The following is a 27,119-nucleotide window of genomic DNA, read 5'->3' on the forward strand; positions in this document are numbered from 1 at the left end:
TAAATTTTATTTTATTATGTTATGTTAGAACAACTGGTGTTCTAACAAATCTCCAGATATTTATAGAAAAATCTTGAATTGACCTCTTATAGACAATGTTATATGCTACTATAGTAATATGGGGCTGATTTCATTAGCACTAAGAATGTTATGGTCCATAGCCTACTTTGATCATCAATGAAAATCAACATCATGTTGTTATGGCAGTATTCCTATACATTTCATAAGATTCCCATATATGCGTTAATATTTTACTGAACAGATTTCCACATAGGTATGAAGAAGAGATGGTTTTGGAAAACAATGATAATTTAATAATTTCCAGTGTTACAAAATGTCCTGGAGCTGCCTATCACAAAATGAGACAGTGCCATTATATATAACATAGGCACCAGCATTTTCTTATTATTTGCATGGGGGGTTAAATAAATCTTAAGTAAAACTTTGTTGCTTCAATATCCCCTAAGAACTCTTCTGTCACTAGTATCAAATATTTCATAAGAAGGTTAACATAATTTCTTAAAAGCAAACAGAGTGTTGAAATCTCTATTTATTCTTCCATAAACAGACTATGGAAGTGAAGACTTTTGTCCCTCAACTTGCTACTTTCTGCAAATAGTAAAATCTTTTGTAGGGAAATCACTGAGAGACTCAAGTTTTCAGGGTTCTCAATGACTTTTGTCAATAGATTTTTTTTCAAAATTAATTTAATTAAAATTTAATAAATTAGGGATGCCTAGGTGGCTCAATTGGTTAAGCGTCTGCCTTCAGCTCAGGTCATGATCCCAGGGTCCTGGAATGGAGTCCCACATCGGGCTCTTTGCTCAGTAGGGAGCCTCTTCTCCCTCTACCTGCTGCTTCCTCTGCTTGTGCTCTCTCTTTCTCTCTGACAAATAAATAAATAAAATCTTTAAAAAATTTAATAAATTAGTTTAATTTGCTAGACAATGGCAAAATTTATTTTATTTTTAAAAAGATTTATTTATTTGAGAGAGAGAGAGAGAGAAAGAGCCAGGGGAGGGGCAGAGGGAGAGAGAGAGGACCATAAGCAGACTCCCCACTGAGCACAGAGCCCAACACAGGGCTCGATCTCACAACCCTGAGATCATGGCCCTGAGTTTGGGACCTGAGCCGAAACCAAGAGTCAGATGCTCAACCAACTGAGCCCCCCAGGCACCCTACATAATGGCAAAATTTATTTTAATGTATTTTTTTTTTTTGCCCCAGTACCATTTGTTTCCATTTTATTTTTTTCTAATACTTTTTCATTTGAAAGCTTAAAATCATTTGGAACATTATTTATCCTTTATATGTCTATTCTGTTTCTCATTTATTAATAAAATTTATAGATGTATTGACTTGAGAATGATTCTTAGGTAATCCCCGTGGACAACACCTCAGAATTGATGCTGAACCATGAATAACTGCCTTGTGTATTTGGTTTTCTTTCGTTAATTTGGTATCAATATTAAAGGAGTTTGATTTAATCCATACTTCTCTGGTTTCCTCATAAGAATTTGTGGTGTAAGAGATCAAGTATCTTCCGAAGGACAAGGACAAGGACAAATGGAGTCGTTTCCTTTATCCCTCAAGCTTTTTCTTCTTTCATTGAAAAAAAAAAGAGAGAGATAGCTTTACAGTTGTTCTTATACAGGTTTGGGATACATTTTTAGCATAATATAGAACCACTTAATCTTTACTTGAACTGTAATTTAAAAGGGCATTGTGTTATAGAGCAATACTTATTAAGTTACATTGAAAAATATCTTGTAAATTAGAAGATTTATTCTTCTCTTTGATTAAATAAGGGACAGTAAAAAATATATATATATATACACACACACACATATACACACCTTTTTTTTCTTTTTTGCTGTACTGGGTAGTTTTTGGTATTCCACTAGATTAATGTGTTATATCAAATGGAAGTGACACTTTACTTATTTTTTTGGTAGGCAGCATTTCCTTACCTGTTAGTCTGTAAATGTAGTCATTAAATTGTTTCTTCAATTGAGGTTCTACACAAGTTCAAATTAAATGGAAAAATGCCAGATCTCTTCCATGAATTATGTTATACAATACTGGCCAAGGCTTTGCCTACATAGCAACTCTAAAATAAAATGTAGAAGAAAGGTGGAATGGGAGCTTTACTATTTAAATGGCTGTGTTATTTTCATAGTACACAGTTGATTGGAAAGTTGCTCTGCCTTTGAAAATATGTATGTTGGTAAATATGATAAAAACATAAGGACAAATATATGTTAGGGACAATATATATTTTATATATACTTATACAAGAGGTAACCTGTGCAAAAGGTTTTTATCTATCTTTTTTCTCACTCAATCCTCAAGTGCCTAGAATAATGACCAAAAGATGAGGGCTCAGTCTGCTGAATTATGGAGTGAATCAATGATTATAGGGTCCTAGTCTAGAACTCTTCCTCTACCCTTCACAGGTCAAACTGTTTTTCCTTCAGATTAGAAGTTCTGTGTGGAGAGATCAATATGAAGAGTTATCCTTCTATATAAAGAAATATTGAAATGTTTTTAGAAAAGGTGATTTAAAGAATTAGCAAGTTACAGTTGTACTTTCATGTTTATATCTCAATTTTGAGCACAGGTGTTACTATGTGCTGGACACGAAAATCTTGGCTGCAGTAGGAATGAAAATCTTAGGCAAGAATGACTCATTCATTCATCTAGCTATTAACTATTTAAAAACATTTAGAAATATTTATATTGTTACACTATCTAGGGGGCTTTGTAAGTGGTTACTTCATAGAGGCAAAGAAAAAAACTCAATCTATGGAATGAGAACTCCATACCGTTTCCTATATGGTTAAGGTAAGCATAATTATGTTAACTAATTTTAAATAATATTTACAAGAGTTGTGACATTAATTTTCAATTCCTTTCTGTTATCTTAAAAGGGAAAAGGGTCATTCTCTATTTATATTATATCCCTGAAGTGCCTCTGTTCTAAATGATATGAAATAGCTTAGGGAAATGAATTTGATGTTTTACTACATCTTGATCATAAGTAGTTATATTATTTTCTTTCTTGAGCATTTCACTCAAGGTTCCTTATGGTAACCTTGCATAGTAATAAGAATAATATAATTTTACCCACTTTATAGATTAGGAAAATTAGGGGAGGGGTTAATTGGCTGTTCATAATCACACTAGCTATAAACAAAAAGTAGACAAAAGCCCAGGGCATGTTTATCCTTGATCCATTATTGCTCCTGTGGTACTGGGAGGTTTACTGGATGTCACTCTTGGTCACTTTCTAACTAGAATTTACGTAAGTACTTGGTGCTTTATTGTAAACCAGTTGTTAGTTTGTTTCTGCTTCTCTTTATTACTGAAAAGAGTAAGGGTACCTGAAATTAGAGACTCATAATTCATTTGTAAAATCAGCAGACCAAAATCAGTCAACTCTTCAAGCAATCTAATGTTGTAAGTTGAAAGACAACCAAATTGAATTTACCAACTACATTTCATTTCATACCAAGTCTTCTGGATATTGTTTTTTGATATGTTGTTATAATTTTATAAAGCTTTCAGGGTTTCTATTGGGCATTAATCATCCCTAAACAGCTTTCTCTGGGAAGTTATTTTGATTAATGAATTTGTTTCAAACAAATATTATGACATTTTGATTTGAGGAAATTAGTTCATGTTATCCTATTTCTTATTTACATTTTTGAGAACAATCTGTAGAAATTTAACTTTATCTATATATTTAAAGAATCTTATACATGTTTAATTGTTAATAAATAGTAAACTGTTTTAGTCTAATAGACTTTCTTACAAATCTTAAATGGTGAGCTAAGAATTTAGGGAATTTTTAAAATTTAAAAATATACTTTTAAATTCTTCCCTCCTTATTCATTTTTTTTTTTTTTTTAGTTCCAGGTGCAATATTTGATTTACAACTTGCAGAAGTAGAAGCTACACAAATAAGAATTACTTGGAAGAAACCACAACAACCAAATGGAATCATTAACCAATACCGAGTCAAAGTTCTAGTTTCAGAGACAGGAGTAATTCTGGAAAATACTTTGCTCACAGGAAAAGATGAGGTATTCACTTTCATTTCACATCGTGGTGAGCCTTTTCTCCTTGGATTTGGCCCTGATAACTTGGAAGACTTTCCAGCATTCAAACATAAAATATTTGACAAGCATCATGGTACAAAGTGAAGTAAATTTGGGCTATGTTGATAATCTAGCTAGGTCATATTTCATTTTAGAACCTACATTATTAGTTAAATGCTATTATTCTTTTTCAGTATATAAAAATGTTAATTGAACAATTAAATAGAACTAAAGGTGCTTCCATAAGTGAATATTATTATGGTAATTCAGTTAATAAATTGTTTAGAAACTCCTGTTATGATTTAAACACTCCTTCTAGGCTTGCTTGCAATTTGGAACAGTTGCCAGTGAAAGGCACAGTATTTCGTAGTTGTTGTTGACAAATGACTTGTCCTGTTCAGTCTTTGGAAGCTATTTTTTTCAGAGCTACATCATTTTAAAAAAGAACCAAGCAAAGTATGTTTGATTAAAGAAAGCAAATGGCAGCACCTGGGTGGCTCAGTTCGTTAAGTGTCTGACTCTTGGTTTTGGCTCAGGTCATGATCTCAGAGTTGTGAGGGCGAGCCCATGTCCCTTTCCCTGCAACGAGGGAGTCTGCTTGAGGTTCTCTCTCTCCCTCTCCCCCTACTCCTCCACCTGCTTGCTCTCTCTCTCTCAAATAAATAAATCTTAAAAAAAAAAAAAAGAAAGAAAGAAAGCAGCTGGCTAAATAATGGAGGTTAAGTCATTCATAGATATAAGAGGACAATGTCTTTGCCTCTATTCACAATGGAGGTCTTATTTTTTTCCCCTTTGTTTCTATTAGAAGTACAGGCCACACTGGTTTCCCTTTCCTGTCTTCATTCACCTTGCCCAGCCAGCTATTCATCTGTGAGGGCCCTGTAAGTCACCAGACTAGTCACATCCAAGTATGGATACAAAAATAAATGTACTTAGGACCAGTGAATCCAATCACAGGCCTTGAAAGAGCTACCTGATGGCTGTTCATCAATTGGCTTCTACTGTTTTGGTCCAGAATCACTGCTTTTTCTAGCTGTGCTATTGTTTTTCCCCATACATATTGTCCACTCTATTTCTAGTCTCTGCTTTCTTCCACTTCTTGTACATACTTGAAAATTGATGTTACTATGTACTCAAAGCACTCTGGCTGCCCAGGATTTACGATTCCAAATTATTCACCATCTCTAGTGCAGGATTAAAATTCAATCCTATGTTTACTCCTTTTCTGTGTGTAAAAGATGTGAGTTATGCTTTCTCTGATACTCTAGTTGACAACTCAGGCAAAGGGCAAGAGCTTAAACCTTTGCTCCAGCTGAGATGGTCTTAAATTAGATAGTTAGCTGTTTTGGGACTAGGTGACAGATCTCCCACTTCTGTTAATGACATCTGTTGAATGGCCAGACACACCTGTTTTTCTCTTGAAGCTAAGATGTTCTAGAAAGACTTCTTTGTGATTCTGCCTCTGTCTATATGGCTTGTAATCCCTGTGATACACTGAAGAGAACGTGAGCTTTGGGGTCATATAAATATGGGTTTATATCCTGGTCACTTAATGGGCTCTACAGTAGAGAGATTAAGAACATGGACCTAGGAGGCAGAATGCTTGGGTTTAAACTTTGGTTTTGCCATTATGGTTGGTTTAATCTTAGGAAAGCTGGCCTGACCTCTCTCATCTTCAGTTTCCTCTTCTCAAAGATAGAGATTATAAGAGTCCCTATAAGAAAGGGTATTAATGAGGATTTAATGGGTTAATGTCCATAAAAGAGTTTAGAACAGTATGTGGTATGTGGTAAGTGCTATGCTAAATTATTGTGACCTGTTGTGATTATTAATCATGGCATTAGAACTTTCACCCTGATTGACATATATTATTAGTTTCTTTATCCTCCCTCAATGAAAGGACACATTACGTCTCCTTATTTCTATGATGGTATCTTTCTTTATTAGATCATGCCTATTATTGATATTTCTGTTTTTCCATGTGACTGATGTTTGGGTTCATCTTTCAGGAAGTTGATCTGGAGAGAGAGATATGGCAGAGGCTCTAAATCCAAATGGACTTGGGTCCTAGCCTTGGCTCTGCCATTTACTAGCTCTATAACCTTGGACAAGTCAACTTTTGGAGACTTGGTATAAAGCAGGGCTTATATACTCAGCTTACAGGGTGAGGAGTAGGGACATAATAGATAAAACCTCTGGTTTAGTGTATTCATTTATTACCCTTCATCTTGACCGTGATACTGGATAAGGACTTTTACCTTTCATTCACTCTTCTACTTCTCAAAGTATGGCCTCCACACCGTTTCACAAGAATTATCTAAGTTCTTGAAATCTTATTAGAAGTCACCAGTGACCTCTTAAGTGTCAAATAATGTGGTAATATATTTTTAAGTGTCCCCATCTTCATTGTCTCCTCCAGAATCCATTTTTCTGCTCTCCCACTTTCCAGCTTTTGAGTATTTTCTGCCTCATGCTTCCTCCACTTTCATATGCTATGACTTTGCAAAACTTTGGTCTTGTAAAATGAAAATTGAAACGGCTAGTTCTCCTGTAATTTTCTAACTCCTTCATTGTAAAGGTGTTCCAGACAGTTCTGTTTTCAGCCTTCTTCTTACACTTTCTTTCAATGATCACACAATTTCAGTCACAGCTTCCTACCTGAATGATCCCTTTGCCTTGCTTTCTATTCTGGTCTTTCTCTGACACTCTGTTCCTAATGGCAACCATTTGTAGGGAGGTTCTCTCAGGGTTATCACATCTGAACTCATTTTCCCTCATAAAAGAAAACAAAAATCCTTTTTGGGATAGTGGCCTGGTTTATGACCAGAAGGAGGAGACAAAGCTGGGATACACCTTGGAACAGATACTTGACAGAGATTTGGGGATGGCGATGGAGACCTGTGAAGGTTTTCACAGAACACACAAGAAGAAAGTCTATCTAGACAATTAATAGTTTCAGTTATGAAGAACAAAGTCTGGAGAGAGACTAATTTGAAGCCTAGATACCAAATAACTAGTTTTAGAATTCCTTTATTTCTTGGACTGGGCACACCACAGCTCTCTGACCTGAAGGTCATTGTCTAAGCACTGAGAAGGTCCTTATGGTGCTTTTACATGCCTGGTATTTCTCTTTTCAGATTATGGCATTGTTACTCTTTGTGTCATAAAGGCTCAGAACCATGGGGCTATCTCTGTCTAGGGTTATACTTAGCATTCAATAGTCATTCAGTATTAAGCCAATTATTTTAACCTCCAAAGGGTGATGCATACATCTACATTTCATTCCTGTGTCTGCACTGCAGCTCAGGATTGCATAGTCTCTTGCCTGGACTATTGTTGTCTTACTGCCTTAGTTTTCCATTGTTGTATAACAATTTGCCACAAGCTCAAGACAATTCATATTAATTTATTATCTCATAGTTTCTGTGGGTCAGGAATCCACATAGCTTAGATGGATTCTCTACTTAGGGTCTTGTAATACTGCAATCAAGGGCAGACTATGCTGTGTTCTCGTCTGGTGGCTTAACTGGGAAGAAGCCATTTTCAGACTCAGAGTTTCAGCAGATTTAACTTCCTATTGACTGTAAAACTGAGGGCCTCAGTTTTTTGACTGGAGACTAGCCTTAGTTCCAGTTCATAGAGGCCTCCACAGGAGAATTGTCACAAGGATTTTCCCAACATGGTCGGTTATCTATCTATCAATCTATCTATCTATCTATCTATCTATCTATCTATCTATCTATCTATTTATTTATTTTATTTTTATTTTAAAATTTAATTTTATTATATTTGTCCCCATACAGTACTTCATTAGTTTTTGATGTAGTGTTCCATGATTCATTGTTTTTGTATAACATCCAGTGCTCCATGCACTATGTGCCCTCCTGAATACCCATCACTGGGCTAACCCATCCCCCCACCCTCCTCTCAACATGGTCATTTAGTTCATCATGCCAGCAAGGGGAATCTATATGGTATAATGTAAACATAAGAATGACATCCTCTCACCTTTGCCTTATTTCATTGGGTAGATGCAAATCATAGTTCCCACACAACAGGAGGGGATTATACAAATGCATGAACAATAGGAGGTAGGAATAATAGGGGGGGCCACATGAGAGACTGTCCACCACACTCTCCCAGCCCACTATTTTATATTTCACACATCTATTAGAATGATCCTTCCAGATTTAAGGATATTATTTATACTTCTCTCTAATGAGAAGTAACTAAATAAGAATTGAGAACAGATGGGGAAGGTATGTATCTATTTAAGAAATCTAACTCCTTAGTATCATTGCAGAAAGTCAGTCACCCTTATTGAAAAATTGTTTCCAGTGACCTTTTATGGTTTGTTTATTTCTTAATAAATAGGGGTTATTTGAGCATGCTGAAACATGTATAAGATTTCACTTTCAGTATTTAAACAAATACTTGAAAAAATATATTAGAAAATTTAATCTTAGTGTTTGAAGACTTTTATTTCAACTTCCAAATTTATATATGAATCGCATGTATAACATGCCTAATAAATGATTGGGAATCCAGCCTCTGCTAAAATATTTGATCAACTCTGATAATAGGGTATCTACTACCACAAAAGCAGGTCCTATTCTATGAACTTAAAAATATTCTTCTTTATGACCTCCCAGGCATGTATTTATTAAGTAACTACAAAGTTCCAGGCACTCTGTTAGGTCCAGAAGATACACAGATGAATAAGAAACTACTCTGTTCTTTAACTGTTTGGAACTGAACTATTTGTCTTCTAATGTTTACCAATTTGTCCCATCTCTTTTCTCTAGACCCACATGGTATGAGCTCAGAATTTGGAACCAGGGAAATGTGTTTTAATCCTACCTCTGCTATGACTAGTTTTGTGAACTTTAACAGACAACTGTAAAATGGAGATCTTGATACCTAACTCTTTGGGCTATAATGAAGTGATATCACATGGGTGAAAGTACTTAGCACCATATTTGACACATAGTTGTTTTAAATGTTATTCTTTGTAGTAGTAACAACAATACATAGTGATTTATTTTTTTATCATTTGAAGATGATGGTCATGATTTCCCTAAAGCTTAACATCCTCAGTTTCTTATCAGCTTTGGTTTCTGGATCCTTCATATTATTGATTACTCTCCTATGTATATTTTCCAGTTTGTCACTGAGCCTCTTAATCATCTGAACACAATAGTCCATATGTAATTTGATTAGATCCAAATTCAGAAGAACTGTTTTCTACCTTGATGTTCATTTCTTACTTCTTTCAATGCAAAGAATAAAACTAATTTCTTTGCAGAACTCATTCCATTGAGACTAAAATCTGAAAAACCCTTAATTCATCTCTCTATGGACTGCTCTTAATTTGAATTTCACACTCAGATCTCATCCTGTACTTGTTCTTCTAGTAGAATCCTGGGGCATTTTCTCCCCAGAGACACCATCTTGCTGCCTAGTGTTACAAATTTCTGAGATTCATACAGATACATCTTTTCATCTGATATGTTTCACAAGTATATCAATATTTGTCATTGGTGAACATGAGAAGAAAGCCAGCTAAATGCTTGACCAATTGCTATGGAATGAAGGTGACAGGACTCAAGAGTAGTTTGGAAATGCTTGAGATAAAGTTTACTTTATTGACCATTAGGAACAGAAAAAGAATTAAGCCTTAAGGGTTGTCACCCAAAAATATGCAGAAGGAAATAATATCCATTAGGTTTCCAAACATATGCTAATTGCAGACTTTTCTTTTTACTACTGCTTAATAACAGAGAGCATAAATCATGTTATAGTTTATAATAAAATATAGAAACATTTCTTAAGAATAAGTCACTTGTTCCATTAATTCAATCCAGTAGACTTCCAGTGAGTCTAAATTGATAGACGTAATGGAGATTTTTTTAGAAATAAAATCACATTAGCTATAATGAAGGTTATTACACATAGAATCAGGTTGGTTTGTACAGATGGATTAGGAATTTAGCTCTGAAGAACTGTAATTCTTTCACATAAATTCCAAAGATTCTTGGGTAGCATATGAGAGGCCTTTCATGTTGATGAACTGTGACATTCCCTAAGTCAATTGTGTTCAACTAAGGGAGAGTTTGCTCTCCAGTTGGCGATCACTGGAGACATTTTTCTTTGTCACAACTGAGGAGATGCTTCGCGTGGGTAGGGACCAGGGATGCTGCTAACCTTCCCACAACAAAACATTATCTAACACAGAATGTCAGTAGAGCTGAGGTTGAGAGCCCTGGACTAACTCAGTGAGTCTGAAACCTTTGGGGGTTGTGGTGGGCTTCTTTTCTCTTCCATTTCTCTCATGTCGACTTTGGCCCCTTCCAATTACTTTCTTAAGTTCTAGTTCTTTCCCATCATTTTTGCTCTTAAAATATTTTTTATTCATCCTTTGAAAAACCCAATATCTAATGCCTTTTTAAGAGAGGCAAAGTGTGAGAAATATTCATGGCACAGTCCTCTCAGTGATAACAAATAACATTCTGGGTTGTTGTGAAACCAGTGTTCAAATCATTGCCCCAGTTAGGGAGGGTCTTTCCAGAATACCAGAATTTGAGAGAAATTCAGAAAGCCAAAATTATTTAGGTCAACTCTTCTATTGAAATGGCAGTTTGTCAACAGAGATGCTTAATTTAGTTAATTGATGGGATGCTGTGGCATAACTCTCAATAATTTATCTTACGTGGAGTGTAAAATATCAGGAGATTTAATGCAAAGTTTTAGTTCACGGGGAAATTGTTTGTACTACTTCATTGTACCTTCCGTAGTGCTTTGTACACAGTAGATTCTCAAAGAGCGGCTGATTGATAGTAGAAACAGCTGTGTGTTTCAAGCATAAACTATTGACTGGAATACCAGAGCATCTCTGAATTATGTGTTTGTGATTCATGCCCTCCCTGATTTCCCTGTGGAGGCAGAGCTGAAGTGAGCCGTTGGAAGATCGAAGACCTTTAACTTGTCCCATATAGAGTTCCCTATCCAGAGTTCTTTACTGCAACAATTTTAGAATAGATCTCATAGGTATTCCCCTGCTTTTCATCACAATACTCTTCTGGCTAAAGATGTAACAAGATTTAGATAATTTTATTTTATAAATATCATTTGGAGAACCAGAGATTTCCTTGGATCATTTCTCCATTCTTTTATGTCTCAGAAAAGTCAGTATTCCAATGACCTATCTTTGTAGATGGTTAAACAAACGGCCTTAAAATTTCTTGCCTTAACTGAAATTTTTCCTGAGAACCTCTTAGTTTTTTAAAATACTAAGTATTGATGTTATTTAGGAATAAAAACTCTGTTTTTGGCTCTAGGACTAAAGACAACCCCAAAACATGTAAGATAATTAAAAGATAAGAGTACCAAAAGTTATTTACATAAATAAAACCTTTATTATATATTACAAGTTTGAGAGAGCATGTGAGTGTGAGAGAGCATGGAGTTGGGAAGGAATAAAATGATTTCCTTTTTTTTAAAAAAAAGCATTTTTGTTCTTCTTAAAAGGTGAGTTTTGAAGCAGAACTTGAAAAGGAATGAACCAAAAGCAAGTAGTTCTTGCAATGTCTTTTTTTTTTTAAATGATTTTATCTTGGAAAATTTTGAACAGATATGAAAGTAGAGAAGAGAATGTAATAACCCCCTATTTGCCCCTCACCTGGATTCAGTAACTAACATCCTGTCATACTGGCATCAGCTTTTTCCCATTGTTACTGTTGCCTTGGACATATTTTAGAATAAATTCCAGACTTCCCATTTTGCTCCTACGTGCCTACTTAATAACAAATCTCTAAAACTCATGGACATTTTAATTCATATATTGATTCCATTACCACAACTATCAGAATTACTAATATTGTTTTGGTATCATCTAATATCTAGAACATATTCACATTTTCCTGATTATTTTTGAAGCCTATGTTGGTAGATGTGTACTAATTAGAATCCAAAGTTCACACATTTCATTTGGTTGTTAAGTCTCTTAAGGCAACATTTACTTTGATTAATGTTTAGTCTTATTTCCGAGGTTGAAAACTACACAAAATACCTAATAGTATTTGGCTCAAATACCCTTTCCTCAATCAGTTATGCTTTGTGGGAAGGGGGAAAGGAGAGAGTCATCTTGTTATCCCAATAGAAACTCTTCTGCATTTATCTGTAATGTGCCCCTGATATTTTCACTTCAGTATCTGTTACTTTGGTGAACTTGACATGTGTGAAGTACATTATGGGATCTAGGAGCAATCACAGTTACTTAAAATATTCTTTACGTCCAGAGCCTTGGATAGGCTATTTGAAAGCGATTGCCATGCAGTTTTGTTCATGTCTGTAACTTCACTTGATCAAAGATAAACTATTATTGATGTATCAAGCGGGCATACAAGCCTCTCACACCTCATATGCAAATGAGAACACACAGAGAAGCAAAACATATTTTAATAAGGCAGTGTGCCTAGAACACTTACTTTTGGGGGTGAATGGTTTTAAAAGTTTAGTTATGAAACCTCTGTATGAGGATGTCTAATTTTACAATAATTAACTCAAATCAGAAACAAATATCCCCTTCATCCCACAATACAGTATTGATCTCTTAAGACAATGGAGTGATCAGGATGTGTTAAAATGATGCAGGAATTTAATAGCTCTAGAATGAAATCTGGGAATGTAAAGGAAGACAGTAGTTGTGGATATAATACTGTCTTTTTAAAAGGTGTGATTCCAAAGTTACTAGTTTTTTAATTAAGCTAAATACTTGAGTGAAGTCATTATTAAGTGTAAATGTTACAGTCATTGTAAATAGTCTGTTTTTAATTACAGTATATAGATGACCCCATGACTCCAGAAACTGTGAACAAAGAAGAGTCAATGGCAGAATTATTTGAGGGTTCAGCAGAGATATCTTCAGACCTCTACTCGCTTGCTTCAGCTATATATAACAGTCATGCGCGTAATAATTTCCCTGTGAGGAACAGAGCTGAAGACCAGCATTCAGCAGTTGGTAGGTACAGTATTTATGTTCTTTGAAGCGTATTTCAAACCATCAGTACTAGCTAGCACAGATATGAACCTTAGCTTAGAGTTCAACCAAATTATTAATGGTTCATGGGCTGGAGTCAGATTTTTTCTTCTTCAACTGTTGGATAACCTCATGCAGCAAATGGTTATGCCACACAGGCAGGAGTTGGCCCCTCCTAACCCATTTGACCTTCCTCCTAGAGAAAGTAGCACCCTAGAGTCTCTGGCCAAGCTGCATAGACAATCAGTTATTACAGTTGCCAAAGCAGGTGTGATGGGGAGGGATTAACATATCTTCAAATCATTTACAGGCCTCACACTCTCTGCAGCTTTTGACTAATAGGTTTTCAAATGTCACTAAAGGTAAATAGGTCAGAAAGTTACAACTCTAGTGCATGGGGTGATAAACAGGTGTAGGTGACCCCAGCGATGTGGTGATGTCATTAGTGTATACACTTGCTTTTCAGGGTCAATGGATCTTACTGTTTCTAAAAGAAGAATGCCATATATAGCAAATTAAAAATAGTTGGTTACATGACGCAGATCTAAATGATCTCTCTGGTCATTCTAAAAGTGAGAAGAATATTTTTTTCATTGCCTTTTTTTCTGATTCAGTAGTTGTCTCATTCCAATTAAAAGTATTATGTTATTTTATTGATGCAGAATTAGTCAAAAATATCACATTACATTCGATATATGTTTATTTCATTTACTGATCCATTTTGAGCTGTGCAAAGACTGGAGCAACACTAAAAATTAAGAGGCCCACAATTTCTGATACAGATGTTTCCTTGAGTATTTGTCTGGCCTAATTGTTATTTAACATTGTTGGATGCACAGGTTCTTAATAAAAAAAATTAACATTATTTGAAATCCTTGTTCAGACATATTTACGTGTCAGTTATCCAAGCATGCTTACTTTAAACCCCCAAGGGGTTTGATAAAGGTATGGTATTTTTTTAGTCCAAATAAGTCTCATTTCGATAACATTCACATTACAACATAGCATTGACTTATAACATTTTAATTTGATATTATTACCTCATCTTTCATTTCAGAGAAAATTCCTAGCCAGTCCCTTTCAGAAGGTTGTATTTTCTCAAAACACTAGTCTCATGTTCCAAGATGTATGTATTATTAATTATACATGTTTATTATTTACACATATTTTTATTATTTTGCATAAAGGAGTACATAGAAAAATTAATGACTAATGTGAAATCAAGTTTAAGGTTTCACTCTGTGAGGAAAAATAATTTTGATCATGATTTTTTTAACTGATTTCAAATAGGAACTACAAGGAATCTGTATATCACCAACATTGCTGCTGAACAGCTGTCTTATGTTATCAGGAGACTTGTACCTTTCACTGAGCACATGATTAGTGTATCTGCTTTCACCATCATGGGAGAAGGACCACCAACGGTTCTCAATGTGAGGACACGTGAGCAAGGTAAGAATGTATTTCCTTTGAAATAATTACCTGCAAATACTGCTCTTACACATTGTAATACTTTTTCTTTTTGCTCACATTAATTGTTCATTCTTCTTTACAAGTGCCAAGCTCCATTCAAATTATAAACTATAAAAATATTAGTTCTTCATCTATTTTGTTGTATTGGGATCCTCCAGAATATCCCAATGGAAAAATAACTCATTATACCATTTATGCAATGGAACTGGATACAAACAGAGCATTCCAGATGACTACTACAGATAACAGCTTTCTCATAACAGGTAGAACAATCTTTTTTAAAACATTGCTTTTCTGATGAAAATATGCATCTCTTTTTGCCTTAAACACTGCAGGACATGTGCTGCCTCATTTCAGATTTTCTTATGCTGTGCTGCCATGACATCTTGAAAAATGTGAAGAAATAACTTGATTAAATGTGTTTTTCTTTATCTATATTTATCTACAAAAAAAAGAGATCATCAGATCACCAAGTATTGTAGGGATATACTTAACCCAGAGAATTTTATATCTGGTACACTGAAGTAAAGTGTTAAAAGCTTGAATGAATGAATGTGAAAATCAGCTGAAGTTACTGAGCTGACATGCTGTTTGTGCCAAGTCAACATAGTCCTTGCAGCGTGCCAAAAATTATTTTTCAGCTTCAGTGATTACCCTAATATTCAGGAAAGAACTAAAATATCATCAACATGGGAAGACCCTCATGCCCGAGGAATTTTGGGACAATGAGATTACAAGGAAACTGACTTGGAGAGCCAGTCTCCCAAATAAATTATTTTCACTAGTCCTGTGTCAAATGACCCTAATCCATGAATGCTATTTTATGATCTTTAAACAGATTACTGTTGTCATTATAGGGTTAAAGAAATACACGAAATATAAAATGAGAGTGGCTGCCTCAACCCATGTTGGAGAAGGTTCTTTGTCTGAAGAAAATGACATCTTTGTGAGAACTCCAGAAGATGGTAAGAATATCAGGTGCAATTTTAATAAAGAGAAGCAAGTAGTGTTGCATGCTTACTGCTGTCTATCTCATGCTCCCTTAGTGGCTGAAGCAATTAGCATGAAAAAATACATGTATTTAAAATTTTGTTTTCATCTCCCAGAACCAGAATCATCACCTCAAGATATTGAAGTTATTGATGTTACTGCAAGTGAAATAAATTTGAAGTGGTCACCACCTGAGAAACCCAATGGGATTATTGTTGTTTATGAAGTGCTGTATAAAAATATGGACACCTTGTTTATGAAGAACACCTCAACCACAAACATAATTTTAGGGGGCTTAAAACCTTACACCCTCTACAACATTTCTGTCAGGTCATATACCAGATTTGGTCATGGCAATCAGTTATCTTCTTTACTCTCTGTAAGGACTTCTGAGACTGGTAAGTTTTTTGTTTGCTGTTTAATAATACATAGTAATGAAGTAAACATGGCTGACAATTGTCATATTGTTTATATTTTAAGTAACCTAAAATCTCTTATTCTTTTTTGTATAACCCAGAAATTTATTTATTTATTTATTTTTTTCTGGGAAGGTGTGGGGAAAAGGCTTGCTGTGTCGATTGTTAAAGTCTGCTTTACATATATGGGAACTCCAAAATAAAATCAGTGAATTTTTCAAGTGAAAGACCTTGAGAAACCAAGGAATCCTTCAGAGTACCTGTAAAATAACTACATGTTTGCAGATTAGGTAAAGGCAGAGGCCACTCATAAGAATAGATTCCTGTCCTCCAATGAGGTATGTATATAGAAAGAGGTGCAGAGGGGCGCCTGGGTGGCTCAGTTGGTTAAGCGACTGCCTTTGGCTCAGATCATGATCCTGGAGTCCCAGGATCGAGTCCTGCATCGGGCTCCCTGCTCGGCAGGGAGTCTGCTTCTCCCTCTGACCCTCCCCCCTCTCCTCTCTCTCTCATTCTCTCTCTCAAATAAATAAAATCTTTAAAAAAAAAAAAAAAGAAAGAGGTGCAGAGTAGGAGCATACGAAGGGCATGCCTGGTTGAGTCTTATGGAGGAGATAGCATCTGACCTGGATCTTAAAGAATAGGGTAGAGTGGATGTTTTTGAAGTTGTTGGGTGGGTAGGGAGGGGAATATCCTGGAAGCAAGGAATTACACTCTTGTGTTTCAGTTTCAGTGCTACAAGATGATTATAACAAGTTTATTGTTATATTATGTTTATAATCATATATTGGAGCATCACTCTTAAGCCAACTCTGTAGTTTATGCTGAGAATTAATAAAAAATATAAAGTTTCTGTTTTACTCCTACTTTTAAAATTAAATATCTGTTGACTAGCTACTGGCTGAACCATATGGAATTACTATTCCTATGGGTCATAGTGGCCAAGTATCAGCAATTTCATATGGTTCAGCCACATGCTATATGTGAGGCCCTGTCTCTAACCTTAAGGATATAGGAATCTAGTAAAGCAGTTTATCTTTGAACAGGAGTATCTTCTTGAGACCGGTCACAGAAATTAATAAAATGAGATGACATAAAAGAGCCCATGGAGAATGGCAATTGTAATTGCTGGACTGAGAGAGTAATGAAAGGAATGTTTTATAGCATCAAGAGTTATCCCTTAAAGTGAAATCTAACTGATGTTAAACTGTATATTGGCATGTTCCACTGCTTTGATAGATATTGTTTTTAAAATCAGTATTTTTTAAAGAAAAATATCTCCTCTTTACCTGACCTAGCTTTATTTTACACTAGTTCAAGGAAAGAAACAAGCATATTTTAAACACCTGCAAAGTGCCGTGGGCTATGCCATTGGCTTTCATGAAAATTACCTCTTTAATTCTAAAATAAAGCATTAAGATATTACTATCTTCATTGCCTAATGAAAAACAGGTATGAGAGGTTCATCCTTCAATAAATATTTAACAAATATTTGCAATATGCCAAGCCCTACTGAGAATATAACACTGTAAATGAAAGTGAATTTCTGCCCTCCTAAAGTTAAAATTAATTGGTAGATGTTTAATTGCTTAAGGTCACCCAGCTGGTAAGTGATGAAGCTGGACCTGGGACCCAAATGCATCAGACTATAAAGCATATTTCCTTTCACAATATAATCTGTTTCAGAAGCCATCAATAAAGTTGGTAAATTATAGAATATATCCAGGATTTTTTCTGTTCATTGTTGCAGAGATATTTTGCTACTTGGGCTCTGCATAGCATGAAGAAGGAAAGAAGAACTCTCAAAGTTCCTGTTATATTAAACAATCATCATATTCATGAATGCTTATCAAATACTTACCAATACTTCACTACAAATACTTCACTACTGGTCACAGCATCAAGAACACCTTAGTGATTATCTATAGAAAAATCTTTTTTGTTCTTTGCTAATTATTTTTTGATACTAGGCTCTTCAGAAGCAAAACAGACTGAATAATAGGGCATTGTGTTCAATGTCCATACTTCTAATTTCGAACTCTGTCTTAAAGTAGGGTACTCTCAACATCTTTGCGTTCTTCATCTAGATGAAAACGGTGGACAATGAAATCTACATTATGACTTTTCCCATGATATGTGTGCTGCTATTGAGCCACCAGTTTTAGCTCTTTTTGCAAAAGAGGAAGCTAGAATGTTAAGTAGTCTCAAGGTGTCATTTGAAGCAAGAACAGTTATCTATCTATTCCCAAGGCTTCATATTCTTATTAAATGGAATGAATCCATCCTCTACTCTTACTATAAAAAACAAGAGCCCACTTTTCAACATTGGTTCATGAGAAATTGAGGGATTGGTTAGTAGTGTGTTAATGCTGCTAGCTACAAATAAGAATAAATTATTTGTGCACATGCTTTATTTTGATTGGGGAATCAGAGTTTACTTATGCTTGGGAGTAAAATACTCTTGTGTTCAAGCAAAAAAGATCAATACGAGGATGATCTCATGGGTGTGTGCGTGTGTGTGTGTATGAAAGAGAGACTGTGTTTATGTGTGTTTTAAGTATAGAATGTAGAGTTTGCAATCAAACAAGATTAATTCATGTTTTCTCATACTTAGGGTTCAGTAATCATATAAAGAACTTTAAGTTCTCATATAAATTACCTTTTGATGATCTCTATTTTTCTCTTTCCTCTTTAAGATCTACCTTTCTTTATGAGAAGCCTTTAACAAAATGCCTTGAATATGACTGATGTGGGGTAATAACCACTAGTGGATAGTAATCTAGATGTTGACCAAAATTTTGTGTTGGGCTCTATAAATTTATTTATATTAATGAATAGCATTTAAAATTTTTTCTACATATCATTATAACTTTGCATGCCAAACAACAATCTTTTGGAATACTCAAGGTAACTTGTCACTTCCTATTTTGGGACCATCATGAACAAACATTTCTTATTTTTATTTTTTAAATAGATTCAGCTTATTCCAACCAATTGTAATAATTTTTTTAAACTTTTTTTTTATTATGTTGTATTAATCACCATACATTACATCATTAGTTTTTGTTGTAGTGTTCCATGATTCATTGTTTGCATATAACACCCAGTGCTCTATGCAGTACGTGCCCTCTTTAATACCCATCACCAGGCCAACCCATCCTTCCACCCCCCTCCCCTCTAGAACCCTCAGTTTGTTTCTCAGAGTCCATAGTCTTTTTATTCATGAGCTATCTATTTTACACAATACTTCTCCAATTGGACACACTGTGTTGGTTCAGAAAACTCTAAGTCCATCATTGCTCTCCAATATCAGTAAGTCATCAAGGCTGTCTTATTTTCCCTGAATCCAACACTGGTTATCCCCTAAGGATAAATGAATAAAAATGCAAAGGATATCAGCCTGGGGTCAGGGGTGCATATTTATATTCTGACTACGGGTGGTAGGCAGACAACTCCAGAGGGACAACTTAGCAAGTTCCAATGGGAATTTTTCAAAATCAGAAGTCATACTGAGTTATGAAGTTCAAGCATAGTATTACTGACTCCTTTTTTTCTTGCAGTTAAAGAGCTATTCAATTCAATCTTGTTTTGCTTAGCTGTGAATTTCTCTCTTGTTTTTAAATATATTTTATGTCATGTTGAACATATTTATTCATGGCCTGAACATGTTTTTGTGGATTCATATGCATTGTGGGTACAGCAGTAAGACAAAATTCCTACCGTCCTGGAACTTAACATTTTAGAAGTTTCACAGAAAATAAACCAGTATAAAGTAATATATGTGACTTTGGTAGTGGTAAATTGTAATAAGAAAAAAAACCAGGGAAAGAAGAGAGAGTTACTTGACTAGTAAACAGACTATTGGAGGTGGTGGAATGAGAGAAGCCCTCTCTGAAGAAATTATATTTGCCCAGAGATATTAACAATGTATAAGAGCAAGTTAGATGAAGATAAGGAAGAAAAGCCCACCAAAAGGAGAAATAGCAATAGCCAGATTTCTCAAGTGGGAAGATACTTTATGTGGTTGAGGAAGAGCAGAGCATTCCTGTCATTAGCAGATGAGGAGAGACAGGCTGGCAAAGGTGGATTGTGCAGATTCTTGGTGTTATTCTAAGAGGTTTGGAGTTTAATTGTAATGAGTAGCTATTGAAGAATTATGACAAGAACATGATATTATTTGCAATTTTGGAAGATCTCTGATGACTATGTTGGATTTGGGAATGAAGAGAAAAACATGATTATTTACTAGGTATTTCATTCGAAAATCTGGGTGAGTGGTGGTACCATTTACTGAGATAGGGAAGTCTGGAGAAGAGGTCAGTTTGGAGGAAATTCAGTTCTGTTTTGAACATGTTTTAAATATCTGAGTACCTGTCATGAAGGCACTTGCATATATAAGTTTGAAACTCAGGGAGAGGATCCAGGGTTGAATACACAATTTAAAGTCAAGGGATGAGAAAAAGTCACCTCAGGGGGTGTGTAGATAGAAATGGAAAGAAGCAGACACCTGTGTTCTGGGGCAATATGACCTATGGACTTGGAGAAGTCAGAGAGGAGTTAGTCAAGGACTAAGCAGAAGTGGGCAGTGGTGAGGTAAGAGGAAAATCAGAAGATTGTGTCTTGCAATGCAAGTGAATGAAGATTTTCAAGTGGAAGTAATTCATTTCCTATGTCAAATACTGCTGTCAGTGAAGTAAGGATGATGAGGGCATACAACTGATGAGAGGTTTGGCATTATGGAGATCACTGGTGACTTCATGACAGCAGGTTTCATGGAAAAAAGTGGAGGAAAATGCCTAACTGAAGTGAGACTAAGACAGAATGACAGATTTAAAAAGTGGAGAAAATGAATAAAGGTGGAAATTTTGAGCAATTTTGATATGGCATGGAGGCCAGAATGGAGCAATACTTGAAAGGGCAAAGAGAGTCAAGTGTCTTTTTTTTTTTTCTTTTGCTGTGATATAATGTGTGTGTGTGTGTGTTCATATGTATACAATATAGAAATAATTCAACCAAAAGAGAAAAACCAATAACACAACAGAGAGGGAATAACTTCAATTCTAAAACCTCTGACTAGATAGATAGAATGGAATCTAGCACAGAAATGGAGGGCTAGGAAATTTCCATTGACTGTTGAATGGAGAAGGAAGATGTGGTATATTTATACAACAGAATACTACTCAGCCATCCAAAAGAATGAAATCTTGCCATTTGTAATGACATTGATCTAGCTAGAGAGTATTATGCTAAGCGAAATAAGTCAGTCAGAGAAAGACAAATACCATATGATTTCACTCATATGCAGAATTTAAGAAACAAAACAGATGAGCACAGGGAACAAAAAAGAGAGGAAAACCAGGAAACAGACTCTAAACTATAGAGAACAAACTGATGGTTACTGGAGAAGAGGTGGTGGAAGGATAGGTTAAATAGGTGATGGGGACTAAGGAGGGCACTTGTGATGAGCACTAGGTGTTGTATGTAAGTGATGAATAGCTAAATTCTACACCTGCAACTAATATTACACTGTATGTTAATGAACTGGAATTTAAATAAAAACTTGGAAGAAAAAAAAAAAGTGCAGGGCCATGCCTTGGAAGGGAGTAAGGAGAGAAAGCAGTTAAAGGAAAATCGGTAGAAGGAAGATAATGCAGTTCTCTACTGAGTGTTATTATCGAAATGAAGTGGGAAGCAAGATTTTCAGCTTTGAATAAGAAGTGGGGAGGGATTTTGGATGTTTGTGGACAGAGAAGATGGTGAAAACATACAGAGCAGAGCTGTAGACGGAACTGACTAAAGTAAAATTTAGGCTGTTGGGAAGTGGAAAAAATTCATTTGAAATTTGAGGTTTAAATTTAAATGAGGCTAGTTAGCATGGAGTTTTGCTTTCTTCTGATGTTTTCAGCTGTTCTGTTGCAGATATGGAACTAGCACTGAGCTCAGTTTAATTCGGATTGGAATTTTGCTGGAAAGCAAGATGGAAACAGAAGGAGTTGATGGAAATTGGTAGGGACTGGTTCTGGTGGTAGGCGATGGGCTCTGGCCTGAGTGAGTAGGGAGATGAGGATGTAAGGGAGGGGATAAAATGAAGTTATGATGAGGGTCAAGGAATTGTTGGATTGTCAGTACAAAGGTCAGTAAGCTAGAAAGAGGAGGTGTTGCCAAAGAAAGGAATATGGGCAATTATTGGTAATGACAAGGTATAAACTAGCGGTTAAAGTGAGGTGGAATTATGGAGATCAAGGAATACAGAGTCCAGGGAACTGGGCAGATCATTTGCATTGACGTTGACATCTCTTAAGAGTGGTAGAGAGGAAGTCAGTCATCCAGGTGATAAAATTTTTTCCTTTTTTTAAGTTTTTATTTAAATTCCAGTTACTTAACATACAGTGCAATATTAGTTTCAGGTGTACAATATGGTGATTCAACACTTCCTTGCATCATCCAGGGCTCATCACAGGTGCACTCCTTAATCCCCATCACCTATTTCACCCTTCTCCCCACCCCACTCCCCTTTTAGGTGATACAATATTTTAGATGTTTGAAGAAGTATGACTCTTAGGGAGGGGTAGCACTAGAGTTCTTCAGGTAGAAGGAAGGAGAAACAATCTGGATATGGCAAAGAGGAGCTGTAAATGCAGCTACTGAACTCCCAGGTCCTATGGTTCTAGGGATTGTAGGAGAAAAACAAATGACTACCTGTTCCCTGAGAGCACTAAAATGTAATGTTCTCAGGAGGTCCAAGATTTCACTTAGATCCAGAAGGTGAAGAAAGCATTCAGAGCAGTTGAGGATTTTTCTCCATGTAATGGGTTGCCTTGGGAAGATGCTAGAGAAGATTTTGAGTGTATGCAAAGGGATTATATTGTGTAGAATTATACTGATATATATAACTACATCAAACTATGTGTTAAATTACAATTCTTCTGAAAGTTTTAGAAATATCAACATCTGTATGTCAGTTTTTCCTATTAAGCGTGCCTTATATTCCATAGCAGTTAACAATTGGGAGCAGGTGATATTGCATCTGCACTTTCAAGGCTTTTGAACTGTATTTTTCTACTTCATTAAATTTATTAGTAGCAACTTTATATCCATTGTATTTAGAGGACCAATAAAAAAAGGTTCAATTCTTTCTTTTGAAAGGAAAGATTCTTGTAATAGGACTTTATAATGGCAATAATGTTTACATAGTTTATATCGTTTAACCCCTCCAGTTAGTTGTTATTGTTATTGTTCCATGCAGGTGATTTTTAAACCATTATCTTTGCAACTGTGGTTCTTTCATCTCCCGTAAATATTTTTCTGCCTAAAATGCATTGTTTATAACATCACTCATTGAGGATTTTCTGGTTGTGATTGTCTGAATATGTTTTTATTTTGCTTTTGTTAATTTTTCTGGCTATAGAATTCCAGTTGTTTTTCAGTTGAGGTCAATTTGTCAGTCTAATTGTCATTCCTATGTAGATGATCTGTTTTTTTGGTGCTGTTAAGATCTTCTCTTTCACAATGGTGTGTCTAAATATGATTGTTTTAAAATATTTTCCTGCTTGGAACTTATTGAGATTCCTTGACCTAAAGTTTAATATCTTCCAACAATTTTGAAGTCTCAGCCATTATCCTTTTAAAAATATTTCTTCATCCTCATCCTGTCTGTTATCTCAGACTCCTTTGATATATACTCCATGTCTCTTAACTGCCATTTTATATTTTCCCTGTTTTCTTTCTCTGAACTACATTCTTGATAATTTTTTAATATTGTCATCCTTTTCACTAAATTTCTCTCTCTCTCTATCAAATGTGCTTTTTTATACATCAAAAGAATTTTAATTTCAGTTATCTTGTTTTTCTATTCCAGAAGGCCTAACTGGTTCTCTTTCAAATCTGCTTGGCTATATATCATTTATTATTATCTAAAGAATTCTTTGCTCATATTTTCAAATCTGTTAGATCTGTTGAAATGCATTAAACATTTATTTTTATGCTTTGGTAAATTCAATTATCCGAAGTCTTTTGAAGTCTGACTGCTGTGTGTTTGTGTGTGGGGGAGTAAGGGAGAGAGACAGATTTTTTTTTTCCTTTTTCTTTGCTAACTTTATTGGTGTCTGATTTGCTTGTTTAGTGATTTTATCAGTCAGCACATTTTCCTTGAAATTTATCCGTGGTACATTTATGCGGCCTGAGTTGAAGCTGAGTTCCTTCTGAGAGGATTTATGTTTGCTTCTGCTAGTTGCTTTTGAATAACAGCCACTCTATTACAGATTCATTTTAATTTAAATTCTGAAGTGAAGGTTTTTCAGGTAACATGGATTTGAGCCACATAGGGCTCTTAGGGATAGGTGTGCAGTTCCAAAACTGCATAATTTTTCTTTCTCTTTCACTTCTTCATCCAGAATGGAGTGAGAAAAAAAAAAATTCTTCTCTGTCCTCTTTTGTATGGTGGGTTTACTTCTTACTCCCTCTTCCCTGAGGGTGAACACATCACATTGCACAAGATCAGGAGTTACCACTCACACTGAATTCTGTGGCATTCTGCAGAAGAATTGAAGGTACTTCCCTGAGTTGTCCAGTAAAATGGTTGAAATTGCGTGCTTTTGGTTTTCCATCTTCTTAAATGGGGATATCCCTTACTCTTCCTCTGGCCCAAGGCTTTCTCTTCTTTATCTGGAATTCCATATAGCTGTTAATGCAAAAACTCAACATCACCAGGATTGGCCAGTCCCCTCTAAGACAGAGCTGGTTTTAGTACCAGCTTCTGTTTCAGGATACCCATTTTTACTTTGTTTTTTTGTTTAATTTAATTTTTTTTGCTTTTGCTTTTTTGGCTACCACAGATTTCTAACTACCTTGTCCAACTCTGCAATTCCTCTAAAGAAAACTTTGTTTCAATTTTATGAAGGGTTTTAACTGTTTTAGTTAAGATAGTCATTCAGTTTAGGGTATCCGTTTCAATATTTATCAGAATCAGAATTCCACATGGAGTACTAGTATTTGAATATACATAGAAAACCATTTTATGACCATTGGATTCAATACAATAAGAACATTAGTAGATACATAAAACCTGTATTTTATTTAATGTTATCTTGTATCCTTGGAAGACGGGTTTGCTACCAGGTCCTAATGTGCAACATTGTATCTTTGTATCTAGGAGAGGTTCCTTGCCTTGTCCTACATCTTGTTTTGTACCCAAACTAATTATTAATCTTTTATATATTATCATTATTAATGAAAGGCAGAATTGATTTTTAGGTGTTTTTCGAACTTCTTTCTTGCATCTGTGTGTTCTGCAACGATAGATAGTTTAATGCCATCTCAAGTATTTTAATGAACATATCATCCTATAAGCATTATTCTGTAGAATCATAGTATGAATTTTCTTTTGAGATGCAATTTTTTCTTACATAGTTGTAAGTGTATAAGTTCTGTGTCTCTTATTCCATTTAGGATGTTCTTATATACATATCCTAGTGCACTTGGGTGAAGACTTCAGCAAAATGGTTTTTTTTTTTTTTTGAGAATATATTTTTAGGATAGAATTATTTTATGCATTTATATTTTTGTTTTTTTCCCAGTGCCTGATAGTGCACCAGAAAATATTACTTACAAAAATATATCTTCTGGAGAGATTGAGCTGTCATTCCTTCCCCCGAGTAGTCCTAATGGAATCATACAAAAATACACAATTTATTTCAGGAGAAGTAATGGAAATGAGGAAAGAACTATAAATACAACCTCTTTGACCCAGAACATTAAAGGTAAAAAATAATATATAATGTTAGGTATTAACATTAATATTGACAGTGGGCACAAAATATTACCTTGCTTTTATATTATAAATGGTAAGTATGATTAGTTTTATACAGGGTAGGACAATTCTGGCTTTTTAGTTTAATAAACTAGGAATTTATTACAGTCACATGAAAGAATACTCTAAGTCAATACTTTGTCATATTTTGTCTTTGTAATAGGACTTACTATTTGAAAGCACTTCAGGGCGCCTGGGTGGCTCAGATGGTTGAGCGTCTGCCTTCGGCTCAGGTCACGATCCCAGCGTCCTGGGATCGAGTCCCGCATCGGGCTCCCTGCTCCTTGGGAGCCTGCTTCTCCCTCTGCCTCTCTCTCTCTCTCTGTCTCTCATGAATAAATAAATAAAATCTTTAAAAAAAAAAAGAAAGCACTTCATTTTCATTTAGTTTTTACTTTTGGAATATCAAGTTGTTTCATAGTCTGCCTCTTGCATATTACTAAAGGATATTTTGTAAGTCTTATCTATTTGATTTCTTTTTAGGACTGAAGAAATATACCCAATACAAGATTGAGGTGTCTGCTAGTACACTCAGGGGTGAAGGAGTGCGGAGCGAACCCATAAGTGTACTGACTGAAGAAGATGGTAAATACAATAGTGGATACAGATTTATTTTGAATCCATCACATTTCAAAAAAAGCATGTACATAAAATGAAGATATAATGTAAAAATTCTACTAGACTTGGGTATCGGTTCTATGCCATGCCAGCATTATACAGAGATTTCATTGTCATGGAGTAAAAGAAGCTAGCAAAGTCAGATTCATGTTCAATAAAATCAGGTATAAAATGCTCCTTTTTAAAAAAAGATTTTACTTATTTATTTGACAGAGAGAGGGTACAAGTAGGCAGAGAGGCAGGCAGGGGGAGAGGGAGAAGCAAGCTGTCCTCTGAGCAGGGAGCCTGATGTGGGGCTTGATCCCAGAATCCTGGGATCATGACCTGAACCGAAGGCAGCCGCTTAACGACTGAGCCACCCAGGCGCCCCTAAAATGCTCTTTTTAAAAAAATTATGTTATGTTAATCACCATACATTACATCATTAGTTTTTGATGTAGTGTTCCATGATTCATTGTTTGTGCATAACACCCAGTGCTCCATGCAGAACATGCCCTCTTCAATACCCATCACCAGGCTAACCCATCCTCCCACCCCCATCCCCTCTAGAACCCTTAGTTTGTTTTTCAGAGTCCATCATCTCTCATGGTTCATCTCCCCCTCCGATTTCCCCCCCTTCATTCTTCCCCTCCTGCTATCTTCTTCTTCTTTTTTTTTTTTTTTAACATATACTGTAT

General features: G+C 35.4%; 1 protein-coding gene across 1 annotated transcript in view; it reads left to right on the forward strand.

Moving 5' to 3' along the window:
- The window catches only part of PTPRQ (protein tyrosine phosphatase receptor type Q), a 231,612-nt gene that overhangs the window by 39,924 nt on the left and 164,569 nt on the right, over positions 1 to 27,119 (forward strand). The window contains exons 12-19 of the mRNA XM_081818978.1: positions 3,913 to 4,085; positions 12,939 to 13,119; positions 14,428 to 14,589; positions 14,694 to 14,873; positions 15,468 to 15,575; positions 15,717 to 15,998; positions 25,592 to 25,774; positions 26,308 to 26,409. Coding sequence (XP_081675104.1) covers positions 3,913 to 4,085; positions 12,939 to 13,119; positions 14,428 to 14,589; positions 14,694 to 14,873; positions 15,468 to 15,575; positions 15,717 to 15,998; positions 25,592 to 25,774; positions 26,308 to 26,409 — 1,371 coding nt within the window. The remainder of the gene's footprint in view (positions 1 to 3,912; positions 4,086 to 12,938; positions 13,120 to 14,427; positions 14,590 to 14,693; positions 14,874 to 15,467; positions 15,576 to 15,716; positions 15,999 to 25,591; positions 25,775 to 26,307; positions 26,410 to 27,119) is intronic.

The sequence above is a fragment of the Leptonychotes weddellii genome, chromosome 5 (assembly GCF_054177405.1).
Source record: "Leptonychotes weddellii isolate Sample4059 chromosome 5, ASM5417740v2, whole genome shotgun sequence".
NCBI classification, from domain to species: Eukaryota; Metazoa; Chordata; class Mammalia; order Carnivora; family Phocidae; genus Leptonychotes; species Leptonychotes weddellii.